General features: G+C 38.6%; 2 protein-coding genes and 29 non-coding genes across 31 annotated transcripts in view; 30 read left to right on the forward strand and 1 right to left on the reverse strand.

Annotated features, from left to right (window-relative positions):
* Nucleotides 1–13,359, forward strand: part of LOC127928282 (uncharacterized) — a 35,875-nt gene extending 22,516 nt beyond the window's left edge. Inside the window, exons 2-8 of the mRNA XM_052515442.1 lie at nucleotides 11,227–11,920; nucleotides 11,953–11,985; nucleotides 12,097–12,228; nucleotides 12,261–12,293; nucleotides 12,326–12,490; nucleotides 12,524–13,282; nucleotides 13,339–13,359. Coding sequence (XP_052371402.1) covers nucleotides 11,645–11,920; nucleotides 11,953–11,985; nucleotides 12,097–12,228; nucleotides 12,261–12,293; nucleotides 12,326–12,490; nucleotides 12,524–13,282; nucleotides 13,339–13,359 — 1,419 coding nt within the window. The 5' untranslated portion in view covers nucleotides 11,227–11,644. The remainder of the gene's footprint in view (nucleotides 1–11,226; nucleotides 11,921–11,952; nucleotides 11,986–12,096; nucleotides 12,229–12,260; nucleotides 12,294–12,325; nucleotides 12,491–12,523; nucleotides 13,283–13,338) is intronic.
* Nucleotides 43–115, forward strand: trnam-cau (transfer RNA methionine (anticodon CAU)). The gene has a single exon. It is a non-coding gene; the product is annotated as a tRNA-Met (tRNA).
* trnam-cau (transfer RNA methionine (anticodon CAU)) lies at nucleotides 388–460 on the forward strand. Its single transcript has one exon. It is a non-coding gene; the product is annotated as a tRNA-Met (tRNA).
* Nucleotides 734–806, forward strand: trnam-cau (transfer RNA methionine (anticodon CAU)). Its single transcript has one exon. It is a non-coding gene; the product is annotated as a tRNA-Met (tRNA).
* trnam-cau (transfer RNA methionine (anticodon CAU)) lies at nucleotides 1,433–1,505 on the forward strand. Its single transcript has one exon. It is a non-coding gene; the product is annotated as a tRNA-Met (tRNA).
* Nucleotides 1,778–1,850, forward strand: trnam-cau (transfer RNA methionine (anticodon CAU)). The gene has a single exon. It is a non-coding gene; the product is annotated as a tRNA-Met (tRNA).
* On the forward strand, nucleotides 2,133–2,205 carry trnam-cau (transfer RNA methionine (anticodon CAU)). Its single transcript has one exon. It is a non-coding gene; the product is annotated as a tRNA-Met (tRNA).
* trnam-cau (transfer RNA methionine (anticodon CAU)) lies at nucleotides 2,830–2,902 on the forward strand. The gene has a single exon. It is a non-coding gene; the product is annotated as a tRNA-Met (tRNA).
* trnam-cau (transfer RNA methionine (anticodon CAU)) lies at nucleotides 3,186–3,258 on the forward strand. The gene has a single exon. It is a non-coding gene; the product is annotated as a tRNA-Met (tRNA).
* trnam-cau (transfer RNA methionine (anticodon CAU)) lies at nucleotides 3,531–3,603 on the forward strand. The gene has a single exon. It is a non-coding gene; the product is annotated as a tRNA-Met (tRNA).
* Nucleotides 3,888–3,960, forward strand: trnam-cau (transfer RNA methionine (anticodon CAU)). The gene has a single exon. It is a non-coding gene; the product is annotated as a tRNA-Met (tRNA).
* On the forward strand, nucleotides 4,234–4,306 carry trnam-cau (transfer RNA methionine (anticodon CAU)). Its single transcript has one exon. It is a non-coding gene; the product is annotated as a tRNA-Met (tRNA).
* On the forward strand, nucleotides 4,580–4,652 carry trnam-cau (transfer RNA methionine (anticodon CAU)). The gene has a single exon. It is a non-coding gene; the product is annotated as a tRNA-Met (tRNA).
* Nucleotides 4,926–4,998, forward strand: trnam-cau (transfer RNA methionine (anticodon CAU)). The gene has a single exon. It is a non-coding gene; the product is annotated as a tRNA-Met (tRNA).
* Nucleotides 5,281–5,353, forward strand: trnam-cau (transfer RNA methionine (anticodon CAU)). The gene has a single exon. It is a non-coding gene; the product is annotated as a tRNA-Met (tRNA).
* trnam-cau (transfer RNA methionine (anticodon CAU)) lies at nucleotides 5,625–5,697 on the forward strand. Its single transcript has one exon. It is a non-coding gene; the product is annotated as a tRNA-Met (tRNA).
* On the forward strand, nucleotides 5,980–6,052 carry trnam-cau (transfer RNA methionine (anticodon CAU)). Its single transcript has one exon. It is a non-coding gene; the product is annotated as a tRNA-Met (tRNA).
* On the forward strand, nucleotides 6,335–6,407 carry trnam-cau (transfer RNA methionine (anticodon CAU)). The gene has a single exon. It is a non-coding gene; the product is annotated as a tRNA-Met (tRNA).
* On the forward strand, nucleotides 6,690–6,762 carry trnam-cau (transfer RNA methionine (anticodon CAU)). Its single transcript has one exon. It is a non-coding gene; the product is annotated as a tRNA-Met (tRNA).
* On the forward strand, nucleotides 7,034–7,106 carry trnam-cau (transfer RNA methionine (anticodon CAU)). The gene has a single exon. It is a non-coding gene; the product is annotated as a tRNA-Met (tRNA).
* On the forward strand, nucleotides 7,734–7,806 carry trnam-cau (transfer RNA methionine (anticodon CAU)). Its single transcript has one exon. It is a non-coding gene; the product is annotated as a tRNA-Met (tRNA).
* On the forward strand, nucleotides 8,429–8,501 carry trnam-cau (transfer RNA methionine (anticodon CAU)). The gene has a single exon. It is a non-coding gene; the product is annotated as a tRNA-Met (tRNA).
* Nucleotides 8,774–8,846, forward strand: trnam-cau (transfer RNA methionine (anticodon CAU)). Its single transcript has one exon. It is a non-coding gene; the product is annotated as a tRNA-Met (tRNA).
* Nucleotides 9,118–9,190, forward strand: trnam-cau (transfer RNA methionine (anticodon CAU)). The gene has a single exon. It is a non-coding gene; the product is annotated as a tRNA-Met (tRNA).
* Nucleotides 9,466–9,538, forward strand: trnam-cau (transfer RNA methionine (anticodon CAU)). The gene has a single exon. It is a non-coding gene; the product is annotated as a tRNA-Met (tRNA).
* On the forward strand, nucleotides 9,811–9,883 carry trnam-cau (transfer RNA methionine (anticodon CAU)). Its single transcript has one exon. It is a non-coding gene; the product is annotated as a tRNA-Met (tRNA).
* Nucleotides 10,156–10,228, forward strand: trnam-cau (transfer RNA methionine (anticodon CAU)). Its single transcript has one exon. It is a non-coding gene; the product is annotated as a tRNA-Met (tRNA).
* trnam-cau (transfer RNA methionine (anticodon CAU)) lies at nucleotides 10,513–10,585 on the forward strand. Its single transcript has one exon. It is a non-coding gene; the product is annotated as a tRNA-Met (tRNA).
* Nucleotides 10,859–10,931, forward strand: trnam-cau (transfer RNA methionine (anticodon CAU)). Its single transcript has one exon. It is a non-coding gene; the product is annotated as a tRNA-Met (tRNA).
* trnam-cau (transfer RNA methionine (anticodon CAU)) lies at nucleotides 11,209–11,281 on the forward strand. Its single transcript has one exon. It is a non-coding gene; the product is annotated as a tRNA-Met (tRNA).
* The window catches only part of zgc:112980 (uncharacterized protein LOC503706 homolog), a 37,939-nt gene continuing 26,718 nt past the window's right edge, over nucleotides 13,218–24,438 (reverse strand). Inside the window, exons 12-13 of the mRNA XM_052515428.1 lie at nucleotides 17,294–17,335; nucleotides 13,218–13,418 (exon numbers count right to left, since the gene is read on the reverse strand). Coding sequence (XP_052371388.1) covers nucleotides 13,361–13,418; nucleotides 17,294–17,335 — 100 coding nt within the window. The 3' untranslated portion in view covers nucleotides 13,218–13,360. The remainder of the gene's footprint in view (nucleotides 13,419–17,293; nucleotides 17,336–24,438) is intronic.

The raw sequence follows: 24,438 nt of genomic DNA on the forward strand, positions 1-24,438 counted from the left end.
ATCAATATATAATTTTTTCTTTTGGGGAAATTTGCAAGAAGGGCCTCGTTAGCGCAGTAGGTAGCGCGTCAGTCTCATAATCTGAAGGTCGTGAGTTCGATCCTCACACGGGGCAGCAAACCTTTCAAAAAGACAGTGTTGGCTGAAAAGGAATTCACTGTGGTTTTGGACTTTCACACAATACATACTTTTGTCAAGGTGGATACCACATCGTAAGGTCCATATCGATATGTATTACTTTAGAATGAAATCAATCTTTTTGTCTCTGGGGTTGTAGAATTTCAGACCATACATACATTTTGGCACGATGGTTTCAACATCACTGTAAAAATCTGAAGTTCGGTATCAATATTTTTTTTCTTCATTTTGGATATTTTTGCAAGAAAGGCCTCGTTAGCGCAGTAGGTAGCGCGTCAGTCTCATAATCTGAAGGTCGTGAGTTCGATCCTCACACGGGGCAGCAAACCTTTCAAAAAGACAGTGTTGGCTGAAAATGAATTCACTGTTGTTTTGGACTTTCACACAATACATACTTTTGTCAAGGTGGATACCACATCGTAAGGTCCATATCGATATGTATTACTTTAGAATGAAATCAATCTTTTTTTCTCAGGGGTTGTCGAATTTCAGACCATACATACATTTTGGCACGGTGGTTTCAACATCACTGTTAAAATCTGAAGTTCGGTATCGATATTTTTTTTTTGTCTTTATGGATATTTTTGCAAGAAGGGCCTCGTTAGCGCAGTAGGTAGCGCGTCAGTCTCATAATCTGAAGGTCGTGAGTTCGATCCTCACACGGGGCAGCAAACCTTTCAAAAAGACAGTGTTGGCTGAAAAGGAATTCACTGTTGTTTTGGACTTTCACACAATACACACTTTTGTCAAGGTGGATACCACATCGTAAGGTCCATATCGATATGTATTACTTTAGAATGAAATCAATCTTTTTTTCTCAGGGGTTGTCGAATTTCAGACCATACATACATTTTGGCACGGTGGTTTCAACATCACTGTAAAAATCTGACGTTCGGTATCAATATTTTTTCTTCATTTTGGATATTTTTGCAAGAAGGGCCTCGTTAGCGCAGTAGGTAGCGCGTCAGTCTCATAATCTGGAGGTCGTGAGTTCTATCCTCACACGGGGCAGCAAACCTTTCAAAAAGACAGTGTTGGCTGAAGATGAAGTGAAAAGGAATTCACTCGCCTTTTGGACTTTCACACAATACATACTTTTGTCAAGGTGGATACCACATCGTAAGGTCCATATCGATATGTATTACTTTAGAATGAAATCAATCTTTTTTTCTCAGGGGTTGTAGAATTTCAGACCATACATACATTTTGGCACGGTGGTTTCAACATCTCTCTAAAAATCTGAAGTTCGGGAATCAATATTTTTTTCTTCATTTTGGATATTTTTGCAAGAAGGGCCTCGTTAGCGCAGTAGGTAGCGCGTCAGTCTCATAATCTGAAGGTCGTGAGTTCGATCCTCACACGGGGCAGCAAACCTTTCAAAAATACAGTGTTGCCTGAAAATGAATTCACTGTCGTTTTGGACTTTCACACAATACATACTTTTGTCAAGGTGGATACCACATCGTAAGGTCCATATCGATATGTATTACTTTAGAATGAAATCAATCTTTTTGTCTCAGGGGTTGTCGAATTTCAGACGATACATACATTTTGGCACGGTGGTTTCAACATCACTGTAAAAATCTTACGTTCGGTATCGATATTTATTCCCTTCATTTAGGATATTTTTGTAAGAAGGGCCTCGTTAGCGCAGTAGGTAGCGCGTCAGTCTCATAATCTGAAGGTCGTGAGTTCGATCCTCACACGGGGCAGCAAACCTTTCAAAAAGACAGTGTTGGCTGAAGATGAAGTGAAAAGGAATTCTCTCTTGTTTTGGACTTTCACACAATACATACTTTTGTCAAGGTGGATACCACATCGTAAGGTCCATATCGATATGTATTACTTTAGAATGAAATCAATCTTTTTTTCTCAGGGGTTGTCGAATTTCAGACCATACATACATTTTGGCATGGTGGTTTCAACATCACTGTCAAAATCTGAAGTTTGGTATCAATATATAATTTTTTCTTTTGGGGAAAATCGCAACAAGGGCCTCGTTAGCGCAGTAGGTAGCGCGTCAGTCTCATAATCTGAAGGTCGTGAGTTCGATCCTCACATGGGGCAGCAAACCTTTCAAAAAGACAGTTTTGGCTGAAAATGAATTCACTGTTGTTTGGACTTTCACACAATACAAACTTTTGTCAAGGTGGATACCACATCTTAAGGGCCATATCGATATGTATTACTTTAGAATGAAATCAATCTTTTTTTCTCAGGGGTTGTCGAATTTCAGACCATACATACATTTTGGCACGGTGGTTTCAACATCACTGTAAAAATCTGAAGTTCGGTATCGATATTTTTTTTTCGTCTTTTTGGATATTTTTGCAAGAAGGGCCTCGTTAGTGCAGTAGGTAGCATTTCAGTCTCATAATCGGAATGTCGTGAGTTCGATCCTCACACGGGGCAGCAAACCTTTTAAAAAGACAGTGTTGGCTGAAAATGAAAATGAATTCACTGTTGTTTTTGACTTTCACACAATACATACTTTTGTCAAGGTGGATACCACATCGTAAGGTCCATATCGATATGTATTACTTTAGAATGAAATCAATACTTTTTTCTCAGGGGTTGTCGAATTTCAGACCATACATACATTTTGGCACGGTGGTTTCAACATCACTGTCAAAATCTGACGTTCGGTATCGATATTTTTTTTTCTTCATTTTGGATATTTTTGCAAGAAGGGCCTCGTTAGCGCAGTAGGTAGCGCGTCAGTCTCATAATCTGAAGGTCGTGAGTTCGATCCTCACACGGGGCAGCAAACCTTTCAAAAAGACAGTGTTGGCTGAAGATGAAGTGAAAATGAATTCACTGTCGTTTTGGACTTTCACACAATACATACTTTTGTCAAGGTGGATACCACATCGTAAGGTCCATATCGATATGTATTACTTTAGAATGAAATCAATCTTTTTTTCTCAGGGGTTGTCGAATTTCAGACGATACATACATTTTGGCACGGTGGTTTCAACATCACTGTAAAAATCTGACGTTCGGGAATCGATATTTTTTTCTTCATTTTGGATATTTTTGCAAGAAGGGCCTCGTTAGCGCAGTAGGTAGCGCGTCAGTCTCATAATCTGAAGGTCGTGAGTTCGATCCTCACACGGGGCAGCAAACCTTTCAAAAAGACAGTGTTGGCTGAAAAGGAATTCACTGTTGTTTTGGACTTTCACACAATACATACTTTTGTCAAGGTGGATACCACATCGTAAGGTCCATATCGATATGTATTACTTTAGAATGAAATCAATCTTTTTTTCTCAGGGGTTGTCGAATTTCAGACGATACATACATTTTGGCACGGTGGTTTCAACATCACTGTAAAAATCTGACGTTCGGTATCAATATTTTTTTTCTTCATTTTGGATATTTTTGCAAGAAGGGCCTCGTTAGCGCAGTAGGTAGCGCGTCAGTCTCATAATCTGAAGGTCGTGAGTTCGATCCTCACACGGGGCAGCAAACCTTTCAAAAAGACAGTGTTGGCTGAAGATGAAGTGAAAATGAATTCACTGTCGTTTTGGACTTTCACACAATACATACTTTTGTCAAGATGGATACCACATCGTAAGGTCCATATCGATATGTATAACTTTAGAATGAAATCAATCTTTTTTTCTCAGGGGTTGTCGAATTTCAGACGATACATACATTTTGGCACGGTGGTTTCAACATCACTGTAAAAATCTGAAGTTCGGTATCGATATTTTTTTTTCGTCTTTTTGTATATTTTTGCAAGAAGGGCCTCGTTAGCGCAGTAGGTAGCGCGTCAGTCTCATAATCTGAAGGTCGTGAGTTCGATCCTCACACGGGGCAGCAAACCTTTCAAAAAGACAGTGTTGGCTGAAAATGAATTCACTGTTGTTTTGGACTTTCACACAATACATACTTTTGTCAAGGTGGATACCACATCGTAAGGTCCATATCGATATGTATTACTTTAGAATGAAATCAATCTTTTTTTCTCAGGGGTTGTCGAATTTCAGACCATACATACATTTTGGCACGGTGGTTTCAACATCACTGTAAAAATCTGAAGTTCGGTATCGATATTTTTTCTTCTTCTTTTTGGATATTTTTACAAGAAGGGCCTCGTTAGCGCAGTAGGTAGCGCGTCAGTCTCATAATCTGAATGTCGTGAGTTCGATCCTCACACGGGGCAGCAAAGCTTTCAAAAAGACAGTGTTGGCTGAAAATGAATTCACTGTCATTTTGGACTTTCACACAATACATACTTTTGTCAAGGTGGATACCACATCGTAAGGTCCATATCGATATGTATTACTTTAGAATGAAATCAATCTTTTTTTCTCAGGGGTTGTCGAATTTCAGACCATACATACATTTTGGCACGGTGGTTTCAACATCACTGTCAAAATCTGAAGGTTGGTATCAATATATAATTTTTTCTTTTGGGGATATTTTTGCAAGAAGGGCCTCGTTAGCGCAGTAGGTAGCGCGTCAGTCTCATAATCTGAAGGTCGTGAGTTCGATCCTCACACGGGGCAGCAAACCTTTCAAAAAGACAGTGTTGGCTGAAAAGGAATTCACTGTGGTTTTGGACTTTCACACAATACATACTTTTGTCAAGGTGGATACCAGATCGTAACGTCCATATCAATATGTATTACTTTAGAATGAAATCAATCTTTTTGTCTCTGGGGTTGTAGAATTTCAGACCATACATACATTTTAGCACGGTGGTTTCAACATCACTGTAAAAATCTGAAGTTCGGTATCGATATTTTTTTTTCGTCTTTTTTGATATTTTTGCAAGAAGGGCCTCGTTAGCGCAGTAGGTAGCGCGTCAGTCTCATAATCTGAAGGTCGTGAGTTCGATCCTCACACGGGGCAGCAAACCTTTCAAAAAGACAGTGTTGGCTGAAGATGAAGTGAAAATGAATTCACTGTCGTTTTGGACTTTCACACAATACATACTTTTGTCAAGGTGGATACCACATCGTAAGGTCCATATCGATATGTATTACTTTAGAATGAAATCAATCTTTTTTTCTCAGGGGTTGTCGAATTTCAGACGATACATACATTTTGGCACGGTGGTTTCAACATCACTGTAAAAATCTGACGTTCGGTATCGATATTTTTTTCTTCATTTTGGATATTTTTGCAAGAAGGGCCTCGTTAGCGCAGTAGGTAGCGCGTCAGTCTCATAATCTGAAGGTCGTGAGTTCGATCCTCACACGGGGCAGCAAACCTTTCAAAAAGACAGTGTTGGCTGAAAAGGAATTCACTGTGGTTTTGGACTTTCACACAATACATACTTTTGTCAAGGTGGATACCACATCGTAAGGTCCATATCGATATGTATTACTTTAGAATGAAATCAATCTTTTTGTCTCAGGGGTTGTAGAATTTCAGACGATACATACATTTTGGCACGGTGGTTTCAACATCACTGTAAAAATCTGAAGTTCGGTATCAATATTTTTTTTTCTTTTTTGGATATTTTTGCAAGAAAGGCCTCGTTAGCGCAGTAGGTAGCGCGTCAGTCTCATAATCTGAAGGTCGTGAGTTCGATCCTCACACGGGGCAGCAAACCTTTCAAAAAGACAGTGTTGGCTGAAGATGAAGTGAAAATGAATTCACTGTCGTTTTGGACTTTCACACAATACATACTTTTGTCAAGATGGATACCACATCGTAAGGTCCATATCGATATGTATAACTTTAGAATGAAATCAATCTTTTTTTCTCAGGGGTTGTCGAATTTCAGACCATACATACATTTTGGCACGGTGGTTTCAACATCACTGTAAAAATCTGACGTTCGGTATCGATATTTTTTTCTTCATTTGGGATATTTTTGCAAGAAGGGCCTCGTTAGCGCAGTAGGTAGCGCGTCAGTCTCATAATCTGAAGGTCGTGAGTTCGATCCTCACACGGGGCAGCAAACCTTTCAAAAACACAGTGTTGGCTGAAGATGAAGTGAAAATGAATTCACTGTTGTTTTGGACTTTCACACAATACACACTTTTGTGAAGGTGGATACCACATCGTAAGGTCCATATCGATATGTATTACTTTAGAATGAAATCAATCTTTTTTTCTCAGGGGTTGTCGAATTTCAGACCATACATACATTTTGGCACGGTGGTTTCAACATCACTGTAAAAATCTGACGTTCGGTATCGATATTTTTTTCTTCATTTGGGATATTTTTGAAAGAAGGGCCTCGTTAGCGCAGTAGGTAGCGCGTCAGTCTCATAATCTGAAGGTCGTGAGTTCGATCCTCACACGGGGCAGCAAACCTTTCAAAAAGACAGTGTTGGCTGAAGATGAAGTGAAAATGAATTCACTGTCGTTTTGGACTTTCACACAATACATACTTTTGTCAAGGTGGATACCACATCGTAAGGTCCATATCGATATGTATTACTTTAGAATGAAATCAATCTTTTTTTCTCAGGGGTTGTCGAATTTCAGACCATACATACATTTTGGCACGGTGGTTTCAACATCACTGTAAAAATCTGAAGTTCGGTATCAATATTTTTTTCTTCTTTTGGATATTTTTTGCAAGAAGGGCCTCGTTAGCGCAGTAGGTAGCGCGTCAGTCTCATAATCTGAAGGTCGTGAGTTCGATCCTCACACGGGGCAGCAAACCTTTCAAAAAGACAGTGTTGGCTGAAAAGGAATTCACTGTTGTTTTGGACTTTCACACAATACATACTTTTGTCAAGGTGGATACCACATCGTAAGGTCCATATCGATATGTATTACTTTAGAATGAAATCAATCTTTTTTCTCAGGGGTTGTCGAATTTCAGACGATACATACATTTTGGCACGGTGGTTTCAACATCACTGTAAAAATCTGACGTTCGGTATCAATATTTTTTTCCTTCATTTTGGATATTTTTGCAAGAAGGGCCTCGTTAGCGCAGTAGGTAGCGCGTCAGTCTCATAATCTGAAGGTCGTGAGTTCGATCCTCACATGGGGCAGCAAACCTTTCAAAAAGACAGTGTTGGCTGAAAAGGAATTCACTGTGGTTTTGGACTTTCACACAATACATACTTTTGTCAAGGTGGCTACCACATCGTAAGGTCCATATCGATATGTATTACTTTAGAATGAAATCAATCTTTTTTTCTCAGGGGTTGTCGAATTTCAGACCATACATACATTTTGGCACGGTGGTTTCAACATCACTGTAAAAATCTGAAGTTCGGTATCAATATTTTTTTTCGTCTTTTTGGATATTTTTGCAAGAAGGGCCTCGTTAGCGCAGTAGGTAGCGTGTCAGTCTCATAATCGGAATGTCGTGAGTTCGATCCTCACACGGGGCAGCAAACCTTTCAAAAAGACAGTGTTGGCTGAAAATGAAGTGAAAATGAATTCACTGTTGTTTTGGACTTTCACACAATACATACTTTTGTCAAGGTGGATACCACATCGTAAGGTCCATATCGATATGTGTATTACTTTAGAATGAAATCAATCTTTTTTTCTCAGGGGTTGTCGAATTTCAGACGATACATACATTTTGGCACGGTGGTTTCAACATCACTGTAAAAATCTGAAGTTCGGTATCAATATTTTTTCTTCATTTTGGATATTTTTCAAGAAGGGCCTCGTTAGCGCAGTAGGTAGCGCGTCAGTCTCATAATCTGAAGGTCGTGAGTTCGATCCTCACACGGGGCAGCAAACCTTTCAAAAAGACAGTGTTGGCTGAAAAGGAATTCACTGTGGTTTTGGACTTTCACACAATACATACTTTTGTCAAGGTGGATACCACATCGTAAGGTCCATATCGATATGTATTACTTTAGAATGAAATCAATCTTTTTTCTCAGGGGTTGTCGAATTTCAGACCATACATACATTTTGGCACGGTGGTTTCAACATCACTGTAAAAATCTGAAGTTCGGTATCAATATTTTTTTTTCGTCTTTTTGGATATTTTTGCAAGAAGGGCCTCGTTAGCGCAGTAGGTAGCGTGTCAGTCTCATAATCGGAATGTCGTGAGTTCGATCCTCACACGGGGCAGCAAACCTTTCAAAAAGACAGTGTTGGCTGAAAATGAAAATGAATTCTTTGTCGTTTTGGACTTTCACACAATACATACTTTTGTCAAGGTGGATACCACATCGTAAGGTCCATATCGATATGTATTACTTTAGAATGAAATCAATCTTTTTTTCTCAGGGGTTGTCGAATTTCAGACGATACATACATTTTGGCACGGTGGTTTCAACATCACTGTCAAAATCTGAAGATTGGTATCAATATATAATTTTTTCTCTTGGGGAAATTTGCAAGAAGGGCCTCGTTAGCGCAGTAGGTAGCGCGTCAGTCTCATAATCTGAAGGTCGTGAGTTCGATCCTCACACGGGGCAGCAAACCTTTCAAAAAGACAGTGTTGGCTGAAAAGGAATTCACTGTGGTTTTGGACTTTCACACAATACATACTTTTGTCAAGGTGGATACCACATCGTAAGGGCCATATCGATATGTATTACTTTAGAATGAAATCAATCTTTTTTTCTCAGGGGTTGTCGAATTTCAGACCATACATACATTTTGGCACGGTGGTTTCAACATCACTGTAAAAATCTGAAGTTCGGTATCGATATTTTTTTTCTTCTTTTTGGATATTTTTGCAAGAAGGGCCTCGTTAGCGCAGTAGGTAGCGCGTCAGTCTCATAATCTGAAGGTCGTGAGTTCGATCCTCACACGGGGCAGCAAACCTTTCAAAAAGACAGTGTTGGCTGAAAAGGAATTCACTGTTGTTTTGGACTTTCACACAATACACACTTTTGTCAAGGTGGATACCACATCTTAAGGGCCATATCGATATGTATTACTTTAGAATGAAATCAATCTTTTTTTCTCAGGGGTTGTAGAATTTCAGACGATACAGACATTTTGGCACGGTGGTTTCAAGATCACTGTAAAAATCTGAAGTTCGGTATCAATATTTTTTTCTTCATTTTGGATATTTTTGCAAGAAGGGCCTCGTTAGCGCAGTAGGTAGCGCGTCAGTCTCATAATCTGAAGGTCGTGAGTTCGATCCTCACACGGGGCAGCAAACCTTTCAAAAAGACAGTGTTGGCTGAAAAATGAATTCACTGTTGTTTTGGACTTTCACACAATACATACTTTTGTCAAGGTGGATACCACATCGTAAGGTCCATATCGATATGTATTACTTTAGAATGAAATCAATCTTTTTTTTTCTCAGGGGTTGTCGAATTTCAGACGATACATACATTTTGGCACGGTGGTTTCAACATCACTGTAAAAATCTGAAGTTCGGTATCGATATTTTTTTTCTTCTTTTTGGATATTTTTGCAAGAAGGGCCTCGTTAGCGCAGTAGGTAGCGCGTCAGTCTCATAATCTGAAGGTCGTGAGTTCGATCCTCACACGGGGCAGCAAACCTTTCAAAAAGACAGTGTTGGGTGAACATGAACTCACTGTCGTTTTGGACTTTCACACAATACATACTTTTGTCAAGGTGGATACCACATCGTAAGGTCCATATCGATATGTATTACTTCAGAAAGAAATCAATATTTTTTTCTCAGGGGTTGTCGAATTTCAGACAATACATACATTTTGGCACGGTGGTTTCAACATCACTGTAAAAATCTGACGTTCGGTATCAATATTTTTTTCCTTCATTTTTGACATTTTTGCAAGAAGGGCCTCGTTAGCGCAGTCGGTAGCGTGTCAGTCTCATAATCTGAAGGTCGTGAGTTCGATCCTCACACGGGGCAGCAAAGCTTTCAAAAAGACAGTGTTGGCTGAAAATGAATTCACTGTCATTTTGGACTTTCACACAATACATACTTTTGTCAAGGTGGATACCACATCGTAAGGTCCATATCGATATGTATTACTTTAGAATGAAATCAATCTTTTTTTCTCAGGGGTTGTCGAATTTCAGACAATACATACATTTTGGCACGGTGGTTTCAACATCACTGTAAAAATCTGACGTTCGGTATCGATATTTTTTTTCGTCATTTTGGATATTTTTGCAAGAAGGGCCTCGTTAGCGCAGTAGGTAGCGCGTCAGTCTCATAATCTGAAGGTCGTGAGTTCGATCCTCACACGGGGCAGCAAACCTTTCAAAAAGACAGTGTTGGCTGAAGATGAAGTGAAAAGGAATTCACTCTCGTTTTGGACTTTCACACAATACATACTTTTGTCAAGGTGGATACCACATCGTAAGGTCCATATCGATATGTATTACTTTAGAATGAAATCAATCTTTTTTTCTCAGGGGTTGTAGAATTTCAGACCATACATACATTTTGGCACGGTGGTTTCAACATCACTGTAAAAATCTGACGTTCGGTATCAATATTTTTTTTCATCATTTAGGATATTTTTGCAAGAAAGGGCCTCGTTAGCGCAGTAGGTAGCGCGTCAGTCTCATAATCTGAAGGTCGTGAGTTCGTTCCTCACACGGGGCAGCAAACCTTTCAAAAAGACAGTGTTGGCTGAAAAGGAATTCCCTGTTGTTTTGGACTTTCACACAATACATACTTTTGTCAAGGTGGATACCACATCGTAAGGTCCATATCGATATGTATTACTTTAGAATGAAATCAATCTTTTTTTCTCAGGGTTTGTAGAATTTCAGACGATACAGACATTTTGGCACGGTGGTTTCAACATCACTGTAAAAATCTGAAGTTCGGTATCGATATTTTTTCTTCTTCTTTTTGGATATTTTTACAAGAAGGGCCTCGTTAGCGCAGTAGGTAGCGCGTCAGTCTCATAATCTGAAGGTCGTGAGTTCGATCCTCACATGGGGCAGCAAACCTTTCAAAAAGACAGTGTTGGCTGAAGATGAAAAGGAATTCACTCTGGTTTTGGACTTTCACACAATACATACTTTTGTCAAGGTGGATAGCACATCTTAAGGTCCATATCGATATGTATTACTTTAGAATGAAATCAATCTTTTTTTCTCAGGGGTTGTAGAATTTCAGACGATACATACATTTTGGCACGGTGGTTTCAACATCACTGTAAAAATCTGACGTTCGGGAATCGATATTTTTTTCTTCATTTTGGATATTTTTGCAAGAAGGCCTCGTTAGCGCAGTAGGTAGCGCGTCAGTCTCATAATCTGAAGGTCGTGAGTTCGATCCTCACACGGGGCAGCAAACCTTTCAAAAAGACAGTATTGACTGAAAATAAATTCACTGTTGTTTTGGACTTTCACACAATACACACTTTTGTCAAGGTGGATACCACATCGTAAGGTCCATATCGATATGTATTACTTTAGAATGAAATCAATCTTTTTTTCTCAGGGGTTGTCGAATTTCAGACGATACATACATTTTGGCACGGTGGTTTCAACATCACTGTCAAAATCTGAAGTTTGGTATCAGTATTTATTTTTGTGTCACAGGAACAACAATACGGATAAATAAATTATCTGTTTATTTGTAGAAAAAAAAGGCACAAATTATTAACATTCAGATAAACACATTATTATCATTCTTCTTCTTCGTTGAGAGATGTTCACGCACACGCAGTCTGAGTCACACTCCAGTCTGATCCAGGTCCAGTCTGAGTCACACTCCAGTCTGATCCAGGTCCAGTCTGAGTCACACTCCAGTCTGATCCAGGTCCAGTCTGAGTCACACTCCAGTCTGATCCAGGTCCAGTCTGAGTCACACTCCAGTCTGATCCAGGTCCAGTCTGAGTCACACTCCAGTCTGATCCAGGTCCAGTCTGAGTCACACTCCAGTCTGATCCAGGTCCAGTCTGAGTCACACTCCAGTCTGATCCAGGTCCAGTCTGATCCAGGTCCAGTCTGATCCAGGTCCAGTCTGAGTCACACTCCAGTCTGATCCAGGTCCAGTCTGATCCAGGTCCAGTCTGAGTCACACTCCAGTCTGATCCAGGTCCAGTCTGATCCAGTCCAGTCTGATCCAGGTCCAGTCAGTCACACTCCAGTCTGATCCAGGTCCAGTCTGAGTCACACTCCAGTCTGATCCAGGTCCAGTCTGAGTCACACTCCAGTCTGATCCAGGTCCAGTCTGAGTCACACTCCAGTCTGATCCAGGTCCAGTCTGAGTCACACTCCAGTCTGATCCAGGTCCAGTCTGATCCAGGTCCAGTCTGATCCAGGTCCAGTCTGAGTCACACTCCAGTCTGATCCAGGTCCAGTCTGATCCAGGTCCAGTCTGATCCAGGTCCAGTCTGAGTCACACTCCAGTCTGATCCAGGTCCAGTCTGAGTCACACTCCAGTCTGATCCAGGTCCAGTCTGAGTCACACTCCAGTCTGATCCAGGTCCAGTCTGAGTCACACTCCAGTCTGATCCAGGTCCAGTCTGAGTCACACTCCAGTCTGATCCAGGTCCAGTCTGAATCACACTCCAGTCTGATCCAGGTCCAGTCTGAGTCACACTCCAGTCTGATCCAGGTCCAGTCTGAGTCACACTCCAGTCTGATCCAGGTCCAGTCTGAGTCACACTCCAGTCTGATCCAGGTCCAGTCTGAGTCACACTCCAGTCTGATCCAGGTCCAGTCTGAGTCACACTCCAGTCTGATCCAGGTCCAGTCTGAGTCACACTCCAGTCTGATCCAGGTCCAGTCTGAGTCACACTCCAGTCTGATCCAGGTCCAGTCTGAGTCACACTCCAGTCTGATCCAGGTCCAGTCTGAGTCACACTCCAGTCTGATCCAGGTCCAGTCTGAGTCACACTCCAGTCTGATCCAGGTCCAGTCTGAGTCACACTCCAGTCTGATCCAGGTCCAGTCTGAGTCACACTCCAGTCTGATCCAGGTCCAGTCTGAGTCACACTCCAGTCTGATCCAGGTCCAGTCTGAGTCACACTCCAGTCTGATCCAGGTCCAGTCTGAGTCACACTCCAGTCTGATCCAGGTCCAGTCTGAGTCACACTCCAGTCTGATCCAGGTCCAGTCTGAGTCACACTCCAGTCTGATCCAGGTCCAGTCTGAGTCACACTCCAGTCTGATCCAGGTCCAGTCTGAGTCACACTCCAGTCTGATCCAGGTCCAGTCTGAGTCACACTCCAGTCTGATCCAGGTCCAGTCTGAGTCACACTCCAGTCTGATCCAGGTCCAGTCTGAGTCACACTCCAGTCTGATCCAGGTCCAGTCTGAGTCACACTCCAGTCTGATCCAGGTCCAGTCTGAGTCACACTCCAGTCTGATCCAGGTCCAGTCTGAGTCACACTCCAGTCTGATCCAGGTCCAGTCTGAGTCACACTCCAGTCTGATCCAGGTCCAGTCTGCGGCAGTCCGGGATTACAGATAGAGTCCTGGAGACAGACACACACTCCGTCAGTAACACAACAGACACTGCTCTGTTTTCTACTCTCACAGATAGAGTCCTGGAGACAGACACACACTCCGTCAGTAATAGACACTGCTCTGTTTTCTACTCTCACAGATAGAGTCCTGGAGACAGACACACACTCCGTCAGTAATAGACACTGCTCTGTTTTCTACTCTCACAGATAGAGTCCTGGAGACAGACACACACTCCGTCAGTAATAGACACTGCTCTGTTTTCTACTCTCACAGATAGAGTCCTGGAGACAGACACACACTCCGTCAGTAACACAACAGACACTGCTCTGTTTTCTACTCTCACAGATAGAGTCCTGGAGACAGACACACACTCCGTCAGTAACACAACAGACACTGCTCTGTTTTCTACTCTCACAGATAGAGTCCTGGAGACAGACACACACTCCGTCAGTAACACAACAGACACTGCTCTGTTTTCTACTCTCACAGATAGAGTCCTGGAGACAGACACACACTCCGTCAGTAACACAACAGACACTGCTCTGTTTTCTACTCTCACAGATAGAGTCCTGGAGACTGACACACACTCCGTCAGTAATAGACACTGCTCTGTTTTCTACTCTCACAGATAGAGTCCTGGAGACAGACACACACTCCGTCAGTAACACAACAGACACTGCTCTGTTTTCTACTCTCACAGATAGAGTCCTGGAGACAGACACACACTCCGTCAGTAACACAACAGACACTGCTCTGTTTTCTACTCTCACAGATAGAGTCCTGGAGACAGACACACACTCCGTCAGTAACACAACAGACACTGCTCTGTTTTCTACTCTCACAGATAGAGTCCTGGAGACAGACACACACTCCGTCAGTAACACAACAGACACTGCTCTGTTTTCTACTCTCACAGATAGAGTCCTGGAGACAGACACACACTCCGTCAGTAACACAACAGACACTGCTCTGTTTTCTACTCTCACAGATAGAGTCCTGGAGACAGACACACACTCCGTCAGTAACACAACAGACACTGCTCTGTTTTCTACTCTTGTAGAGAAGGGGGGGGGACTCTTGTAGAGAAGGGGGACTCTTGTGGATAAGGGGGGACTCTTGTGGATAAGGGGGACTCTTGTGGAGAAGGGGGACTCTTGTGGAGAAGGGGGGACTCTTGTGGAGAAGGGGGACTCTTGTGGAGAAGGGGGGACTCTTGCGGAGAAGGGGGACTCTTGTAGAGAAGGGGGGGACTCTTGTAGAGAAGGGGGGCTCTTGTAGAGAAGGGGGGCTATTGTAGAGAAGGGGGGACTCTTGTAGAGAAGGGGGGACTCTTGTAGAGAAGGGGGGGACTCTTGTAGAGAAGGGGGACTCTTGTGGAGAAGGGGGACTCTTGCAGAGAAGGGGGGACTCTTGTAGAGAAGGGGGACTCTTGCAGAGAAGGGGGACTCTTGCAGAGAAGGGGGACTCTTGCAGAGAAGGGGGACTCTTGCAGAGAAGGGGGACTCTTGTAGAGAAGGGGGACTCTTGTAGAGAAGGGGGACTCTTGTAGAGAAGGGGGGACTCTTGTAGAGAAGGGGGGACTCTTGTAGAGAAGGGGGGGACTCTTGTAGAGAAGGGGGGACTCTTGTAGAGAAGGGGGGGCTCTTGTAGAGAAGGGGTGGACTCTTGTAGAGAAGGGGTGGACTCTTGTAGAGAAGGGGGGACTCTTGTGGAGAAGGGGGACTCTTGCGGAGAAGGGAGGGACTCTTGTGGAGAAGGGGGACTCTTGCGGAGAAGGGAGGGACTCTTGTAGAGAAGGGGGACTCTTGCGGAGAAGGGAGGGACTCTTGTAGAGAAGGGGGACTCTTGCGGAGAAGGGAGGGACTCTTGCAGAGAAGGGGGACTCTTGTAGAGAAGGGGGACTCTTGTAGAGAAGGGGGACTCTTGTAGAGAAGGGGGGACTCTTGTAGAGAAGGGGGGGACTCTTGTGGAGAAGGGGGACTCTTGCGGAGAAGGGAGGGACTCTTGTGGAGAAGGGGGACTCTTGCGGAGAAGGGGGGACTCTTGTGGAGAAGGGGGACTCTTGCGGAGAAGGGAGGGACTCTTGTAGAGAAGGGGGACTCTTGCGGAGAAGGGAGGGACTCTTGTAGAGAAGGGGGACTCTTGCGGAGAAGGGGGACTCTTGCAGAGGGGGGGGACTCTTGTAGAGAAGGGAGGGACTCTTGTAGAGAAGGGGGGACTCTTGTAGAGAAGGGGGGACTCTTGTAGAGAAGGGGGACTCTTGTAGAGAAGGGGGGACTCTTGTAGAGAAGGGGGGACTCTTGTAGAGAAGGGGGACTCTTGTAGAGAAGGGGGGACTCTTGTAGAGAAGGGGGGACTCTTGTAGAGAAGGGGGGGACTCTTGTAGAGAAGGGGGGACTCTTGTAGAGAAGGAGGGACTCTTGTAGAGAAGGGGGGACTCTTGTAGAGAAGGGGGGGGACTCTTGTAGAGAAGGGGGTGGGACTCTTGTAGAGAAGGGGGACTCTTGTAGAGAAGGGGGGACTCTTGTAGAGAGGGGGAGGGACTCTTGTAGAGAAGGGGGATGGGACTCTTGTAGAGAAGGGGGATGGGACTCTTGTAGAGAAGGGGGACTCTTGTAGAGAAGGGGGGACTCTTGTGGAGAAGGGGGGACTCTTGTAGAGAAGGGGGATGGGACTCTTGTAGAGAAGGGGGATGGGACTCTTGTAGAGAAGGGGGGATGGGACTCTTGTAGAGAAGGGGGGGGACTCTTGTAGAGAAGGGGGATGGGACTCTTGTAGAGAAGGGGGGACTCTTGTGGAGAAGGGGGACTCTTGTGGAGAAGGGGGATGGGACTCTTGTAGAGAAGGGGGATGGGACTCTTGTAGAGAAGGGGGACTCTTGTAGAGAAGGGGGGACTCTTGTGGAGAAGGGGGATGGGACTCTTGTGGAGAAGGGGGGACTCTTGTGGAGAAGGGGGATGGGACTCTTGTGGAGAAGGGGGACTCTTGTAGAGAAGGGGGATGGGACTCTTGTAGAGAAGGGGGACTCTTGTAGAGAAGGGGGGACTCTTGTAGAGAAGGGGGGGGGACTCTTGTAGAGAAGGGGGACTCTTGTGGAGAAGGGGGGACTCTTGTGGAGAAGGGGGACTCTTGTGGAGAAGGGGGGACTCTTGTGGAGAAGGGGGACTCTTGTGGAGAAGGGGGACTCTTGTGGAGAAGGGGGATGGGACTCTTGTAGAGAAGGGGGGACTCTTGTGGAGAAGGGGGATGGGACTCTTGTGGAGAAGGGGGATGGGACTCTTGTAGAGAAGGGGGACTCTTGTGGAGAAGGGGGGACTCTTGTGGAGAAGGGGGGACTCTTGTGGAGAAGGGGGATGGGACTCTTGTAGAGAAGGGGGGGGACTCTTGTGGAGAAGGGGGGGGGACTCTTGTGGAGAAGGGGGGACTCTTGTGGAGAAGGGGGGACTCTTGTGGAGAAGGGGGATGGGACTCTTGTAGAGAAGGGGGGGGACTCTTGTAGAGAAGGGGGGGGACTCTTGTAGAGAAGGGGGACTCTTGTAGAGAAGGGGGGACTCTTGTGGAGAAGGGGGACTCTTGTAGAGAAGGGGGACTCTTGTAGAGAAGGGGGGACTCTTGTGGAGAAGAGGGGGACTCTTGTAGAGAAGGGGGGGACTCTTGTAGAGAAAGGGGGGACTCTTGTAGAGAAGGGGGGACTCTTGTAGAGAAGGGGGACTCTTGTAGAGAAGGGGGGACTCTTGTAGAGAAGGGGGGGGACTCTTGTAGAGAAGGGGGGGGACTCTTGTAGAGAAGGGGGGCGACTCTTGTAGAGAAGGGGGGATGGGACTCTTGTAGAGAAGGGGGGGGACTCTTGTAGAGAAGGGGGGGAGTGTGTTGTGAGACTTACTCTCTGATTAAGTCTGTGAGGTAGTGCCAGAAGGGGTCAGGCCTGGAGACAGAACAATACTGACATGTTACATACTGATATATTACATACTGATATATTACCCCCCTGATATGTTACATACCTAACCCTAACCCTGTTACATACTGATATATTACATACTGATATGTTACCCCCCTGATATATTACATACTGATATGTTACCCCCCTGATATGTTACATACTGATATATTACATACTGATATGTTACACACTGATATATTACATACTGATATGTTACATACTGACATGTTACATACTGATATATTACATACTGATATGTTACCCCCCTGATATATTACATACTGATATGTTACCCCCCTGATATGTTACATACTGATATATTACATACTGATATATTACATACTGATATGTTACATACTGATATGTTACATACTGATATATTACATACTGATATATTACATACTGATATGTTACCCCCTGATATATTATATACTGATATATTACATACTGATATATTACATACTGATATATTACATACTGATATGTTACATACTGATATGTTACATACTGATATGTTACATACTGATATATTACATACTGATATGTTACATACTGATATGTTACATACTGATATGTTACATACTGATATATTACATACTGATATGTTACATACTGATATATTACATACTGATATGTTACATACTGATATGTTACGTACTGATATATTACATACTGATATATTACATACTGATATGTTACATACTGATATGTTACATACTGATATATTACATACTGATATATTACATACTGATATGTTACATACTGATATATTACATACTGATATGTTACACACTGATATATTACATACTGATATGTTACATACTGATATGTTACCCCCCTGATATATTACATACTGATATGTTACCCCCTGATATGTTACATACTGATATGTTACATACTGATATATTACATACTGATATATTACATACTGATATATTACATACTGATATATTACATACTGATATATTACATACTGATATGTTACATACTGATATGTTACATACTGATATATTACATACTGATATATTACATACTGATATATTACATACTGATATATTACATACTGATATATTACATACTGATATATTACATACTGATATATTACATACTGATATATTACATACTGATATGTTACATACTGATATGTTACATACTGATATATTACATACTGATATGTTACATACTGATATGTTACACACTGATATATTACATACTGATATGTTACATACTGATATGTTACATACTGATATATTACATACTGATATATTACATACTGATATATTACATACTGATATGTTACATACTGATATGTTACACACTGATATATTACATACTGATATGTTACATACTGATATGTTACATACTGATATGTTACACACTGATATGTTACATACTGATATATTACATACTGATATATTACATACTGATATGTTACACACTGATATATTACATACTGATATGTTACATACTGATATGTTACATACTGATATGTTACATACTGATATATTACACACTGATATATTACATACTGATATGTTACATACTGATATATTACATACTGATATGTTACATACTGATATATTACATACTGATATGTTACATACTGATATGTTACACACTGATATATTACATACTGATATGTTACATACTGATATATTACATACTGATATATTACATACTGATATATTACATACTGATATGTTACATACTGATATGTTACATACTGATATATTACATACTGATATATTACATACTGATATGTTACATACTGATATATTACATACTGATATGTTACATACTGATATGTTAAATACTGATATATTACATACTGATATGTTACATACTGATATATTACATACTGATATATTACATACTGATATGTTACATACTGATATGTTACATACTGATATATTACATACTGATATGTTACATACTGATATATTACATACTGATATGTTACATACTGATATATTACATACTGATATATTACATACTGATATGTTACATACTGATATGTTACCCCCCTGATATATTACATACTGATATGTTACATACTGATATATTACATACTGATATATTACATACTGATATGTTACATACTGATATGTTACCCCCCTGATATATTACATACTGATATGTTACCCCCCTGATATGTTACATACTGATATATTACATACTGATATGTTACCCCCTGATATGTTACATACTGATATATTACATACTGATATGTTACATACTGATATGTTACATACTGATATGTTACATACTGATATGTTACATACTGATATGTTACACACTGATATATTACATACTGATATGTTACATACTGATATGTTACATACTGATATGTTACACACTGATATGTTACATACTGATATGTTACATACTGATATATTACATACTGATATGTTACATACTGATATGTTACATACTGATATGTTACATACTGATATGTTACATACTGATATATTACATACTGATATATTACATACTGATATGTTACATACTGATATGTTACATACTGATATATTACATACTGATATATTACATACTGATATATTACATACTGATATGTTACATACTGATATGTTACATACTGATATATTACATACTGATATGTTACATACTGATATATTACATACTGATATATTACATACTGATATGTTACATACTGATATGTTACATACTGATATGTTACACACTGATATATTACATACTGATATATTACATACTGATATGTTACATACTGATATGTTACACACTGATATATTACATACTGATATGTTACATACTGATATGTTACATACTGATATGTTACATACTGATATGTTACATACTGATATATTACATACTGATATGTTACATACTGATATGTTACCCCCTGATATATTACATACTGATATATTACATACTGATATGTTACATACTGATATGTTACACACTGATATATTACATACTGATATATTACATACTGATATGTTACATACTGATATGTTACACACTGATATATTACATACTGATATGTTACATACTGATATGTTACATACTGATATGTTACATACTGATATGTTACATACTGATATGTTACATACTGATATGTTACATACTGATATGTTACATACTGATATATTACATACTGATATGTTACATACTGGTATGTTACATACTGATATGTTACCCCCCTGATATGTTACATACTGATATGTTACATACTGATATGTTACATACTGATATATTACATACTGATATGTTACATACTGATATATTACATACTGATATATTACATACTGATATGTTACATACTGGTATGTTACATACTGATATGTTACCCCCCTGATATATTACATACTGATATGTTACCCCCCTGATATGTTACATACTGATATATTACATACTGATATGTTACATACTGATATGTTACATACTGATATATTACATACTGATATGTTACATACTGATATGTTACACACTGATATATTACATACTGATATGTTACATACTGATATATTACATACTGATATATTACATACTGATATGTTACCCCCCTGATATATTACATACTGATATGTTACATACTGATATGTTACATACTGATATGTTACATACTGATATGTTACATACTGATATGTTACACACTGATATATTACATACTGATATGTTACATACTGATATATTACATACTGATATATTACATACTGATATGTTACATACTGATATGTTACATACTGATATGTTACATACTGATATGTTACATACTGATATATTACATACTGATATATTACATACTGATATGTTACCCCCTGATATATTATATACTGATATATTACATACTGATATATTACATACTGATATATTACATACTGATATGTTACATACTGATATGTTACATACTGATATATTACATACTGATATGTTACATACTGATATGTTACATACTGATATGTTACATACTGATATATTACATACTGATATGTTACATACTGATATATTACATACTGATATGTTACATACTGATATGTTACATACTGATATATTACATACTGATATATTACATACTGATATGTTACATACTGATATGTTACATACTGATATATTACATACTGATATGTTACATACTGATATATTACATACTGATATGTTACATACTGATATGTTACCCCACTGATATATTACATACTGATATGTTACATACTGATATATTACATACTGATATGTTACACACTGATATATTACATACTGATATGTTACATACTGATATGTTACCCCCCTGATATATTACATACTGATATGTTACCCCCTGATATGTTACATACTGATATGTTACATACTGATATATTACATACTGATATATTACATACTGATATATTACATACTGATATATTACATACTGATATATTACATACTGATATATTACATACTGATATGTTACATACTGATATGTTACATACTGATATATTACATACTGATATATTACATACTGATATATTACATACTGATATGTTACATACTGATATATTACATACTGATATATTACATACTGATATATTACATACTGATATATTACATACTGATATGTTACATACTGATATGTTACATACTGATATATTACATACTGATATGTTACATACTGATATGTTACACACTGATATATTACATACTGATATGTTACATACTGATATGTTACATACTGATATATTACATACTGATATATTACATACTGATATATTACATACTGATATATTACATACTGATATGTTACATACTGATATATTACATACTGATATATTACATACTGATATGTTACATACTGATATGTTACATACTGATATGCTTACATACTGATATGTTACATACTGATATATTACATACTGATATATTACATACTGATATGTTACACACTGATATATTACATACTGATATGTTACATACTGATATGTTACATACTGATATGTTACATACTGATATATTACATACTGATATGTTACATACTGATATGTTACATACTGATATATTACATACTGATATGTTACATACTGATATATTACATACTGATATGTTACATACTGATATGTTACCGCACTGATATATTACATACTGATATGTTACATACTGATATATTACATACTGATATATTACATACTGATATGTTACATACTGATATATTACATACTGATATATTACATACTGATATGTTACATACTGATATGTTACATACTGATATGTTACATACTGATATATTACACACTGATATATTACATACTGATATGTTACATACTGATATATTACATACTGATATGTTACATACTGATATATTACATACTGATATATTACATACTGATATGTTACATACTGATATGTTACATACTGATATATTACATACTGATATGTTACATACTGATATATTACATACTGATATGTTACATACTGATATATTACATACTGATATATTACATACTGATATGTTACATACTGATATGTTACATACTGATATATTACATACTGATATGTTACATACTGATATATTACATACTGATATATTACATATGATATGTTACATACTGATATGTTACATACTGATATGTTACCCCTGATATATTACATACTGATATGTTACTGATATACTGATATGTTACATACTGATATATTACATACTGATATGTTACATACTGATATGTTACATACTGATATATTACATACTGATATGTTACTGATATACTGATATATTACATACTGATATGTTACATACTGATATATTACACATACTGATATATTACATACTGATATGTTACATACTGATATATTACATACTGATATGTTACATACTGATATGTTACACACTGATATGTTACATACTGATATGTTACATACTGATATATTACATACTGATATATTACATACTGATATGTTACATACTGATATATTACATACTGATATATTACATACTGATATGTTACATACTGATATGTTACATACTGATATGTTACATACTGATATATTACATACTGATATGTTACATACTGATATGTTACATACTGATATGTTACATACTGATATATTACATACTGATATATTACATACTGATATATTACATACTGATATGTTACATACTGATATATTACATACTGATATGTTACATACTGATATGTTACATACTGATATGTTACATACTGATATATTACATACTGATATATTACATACTGATATGTTACATACTGATATATGTTACATACTGATATATTACATACTGATATGTTACATACTGATATATTACATACTGATATGTTACATACTGATATGTTACATACTGATATATTACATACTGATATATTACATACTGATATGTTATTATACTGATATATTACATACTGATATATTACATACTGATATGTTACATACTGATATGTTACATACTGATATATTACATACTGATATATTACATACTGATATGTTACATGATATATTACATACTGATATGTTACACACTGATTACATACTGATATGTTACATACTGATATATTACATACTGATATGTTACCCCCTGATATGTTACATACTGATATATTACATACTGATATGTTACATACTGATATGTTACATACTGATATATTACATACTGATATGTTACATACTGATATATTACATACTGATATATTACATACTGATATGTTACATACTGATATGTTACATACTGATATATTACACACTGATATATTACATACTGATATGTTACATACTGATATATTACATACTGATATATTACATACTGATATGTTACATACTGATATGTTACATACTGATATATTACATACTGATATATTACATACTGATATGTTACATACTGATATATTACATACTGATATGTTACATACTGATATGTTACATACTGATATATTACATACTGATATGTTACATACTGATATATTACATACTGATATATTACATACTGATATGTTACATACTGATATATTACATACTGATATATTACATACTGATATGTTACCCCCTGATATATTACATACTGATATATTACATACTGATATGTTACATACTGATATGTTACATACTGATATATTACATACTGATAT

The sequence above is a fragment of the Oncorhynchus keta genome, unplaced genomic scaffold, assembly GCF_023373465.1.
Source record: "Oncorhynchus keta strain PuntledgeMale-10-30-2019 unplaced genomic scaffold, Oket_V2 Un_scaffold_2576_pilon_pilon, whole genome shotgun sequence".
Lineage (NCBI taxonomy): Eukaryota > Metazoa > Chordata > Actinopteri > Salmoniformes > Salmonidae > Oncorhynchus > Oncorhynchus keta.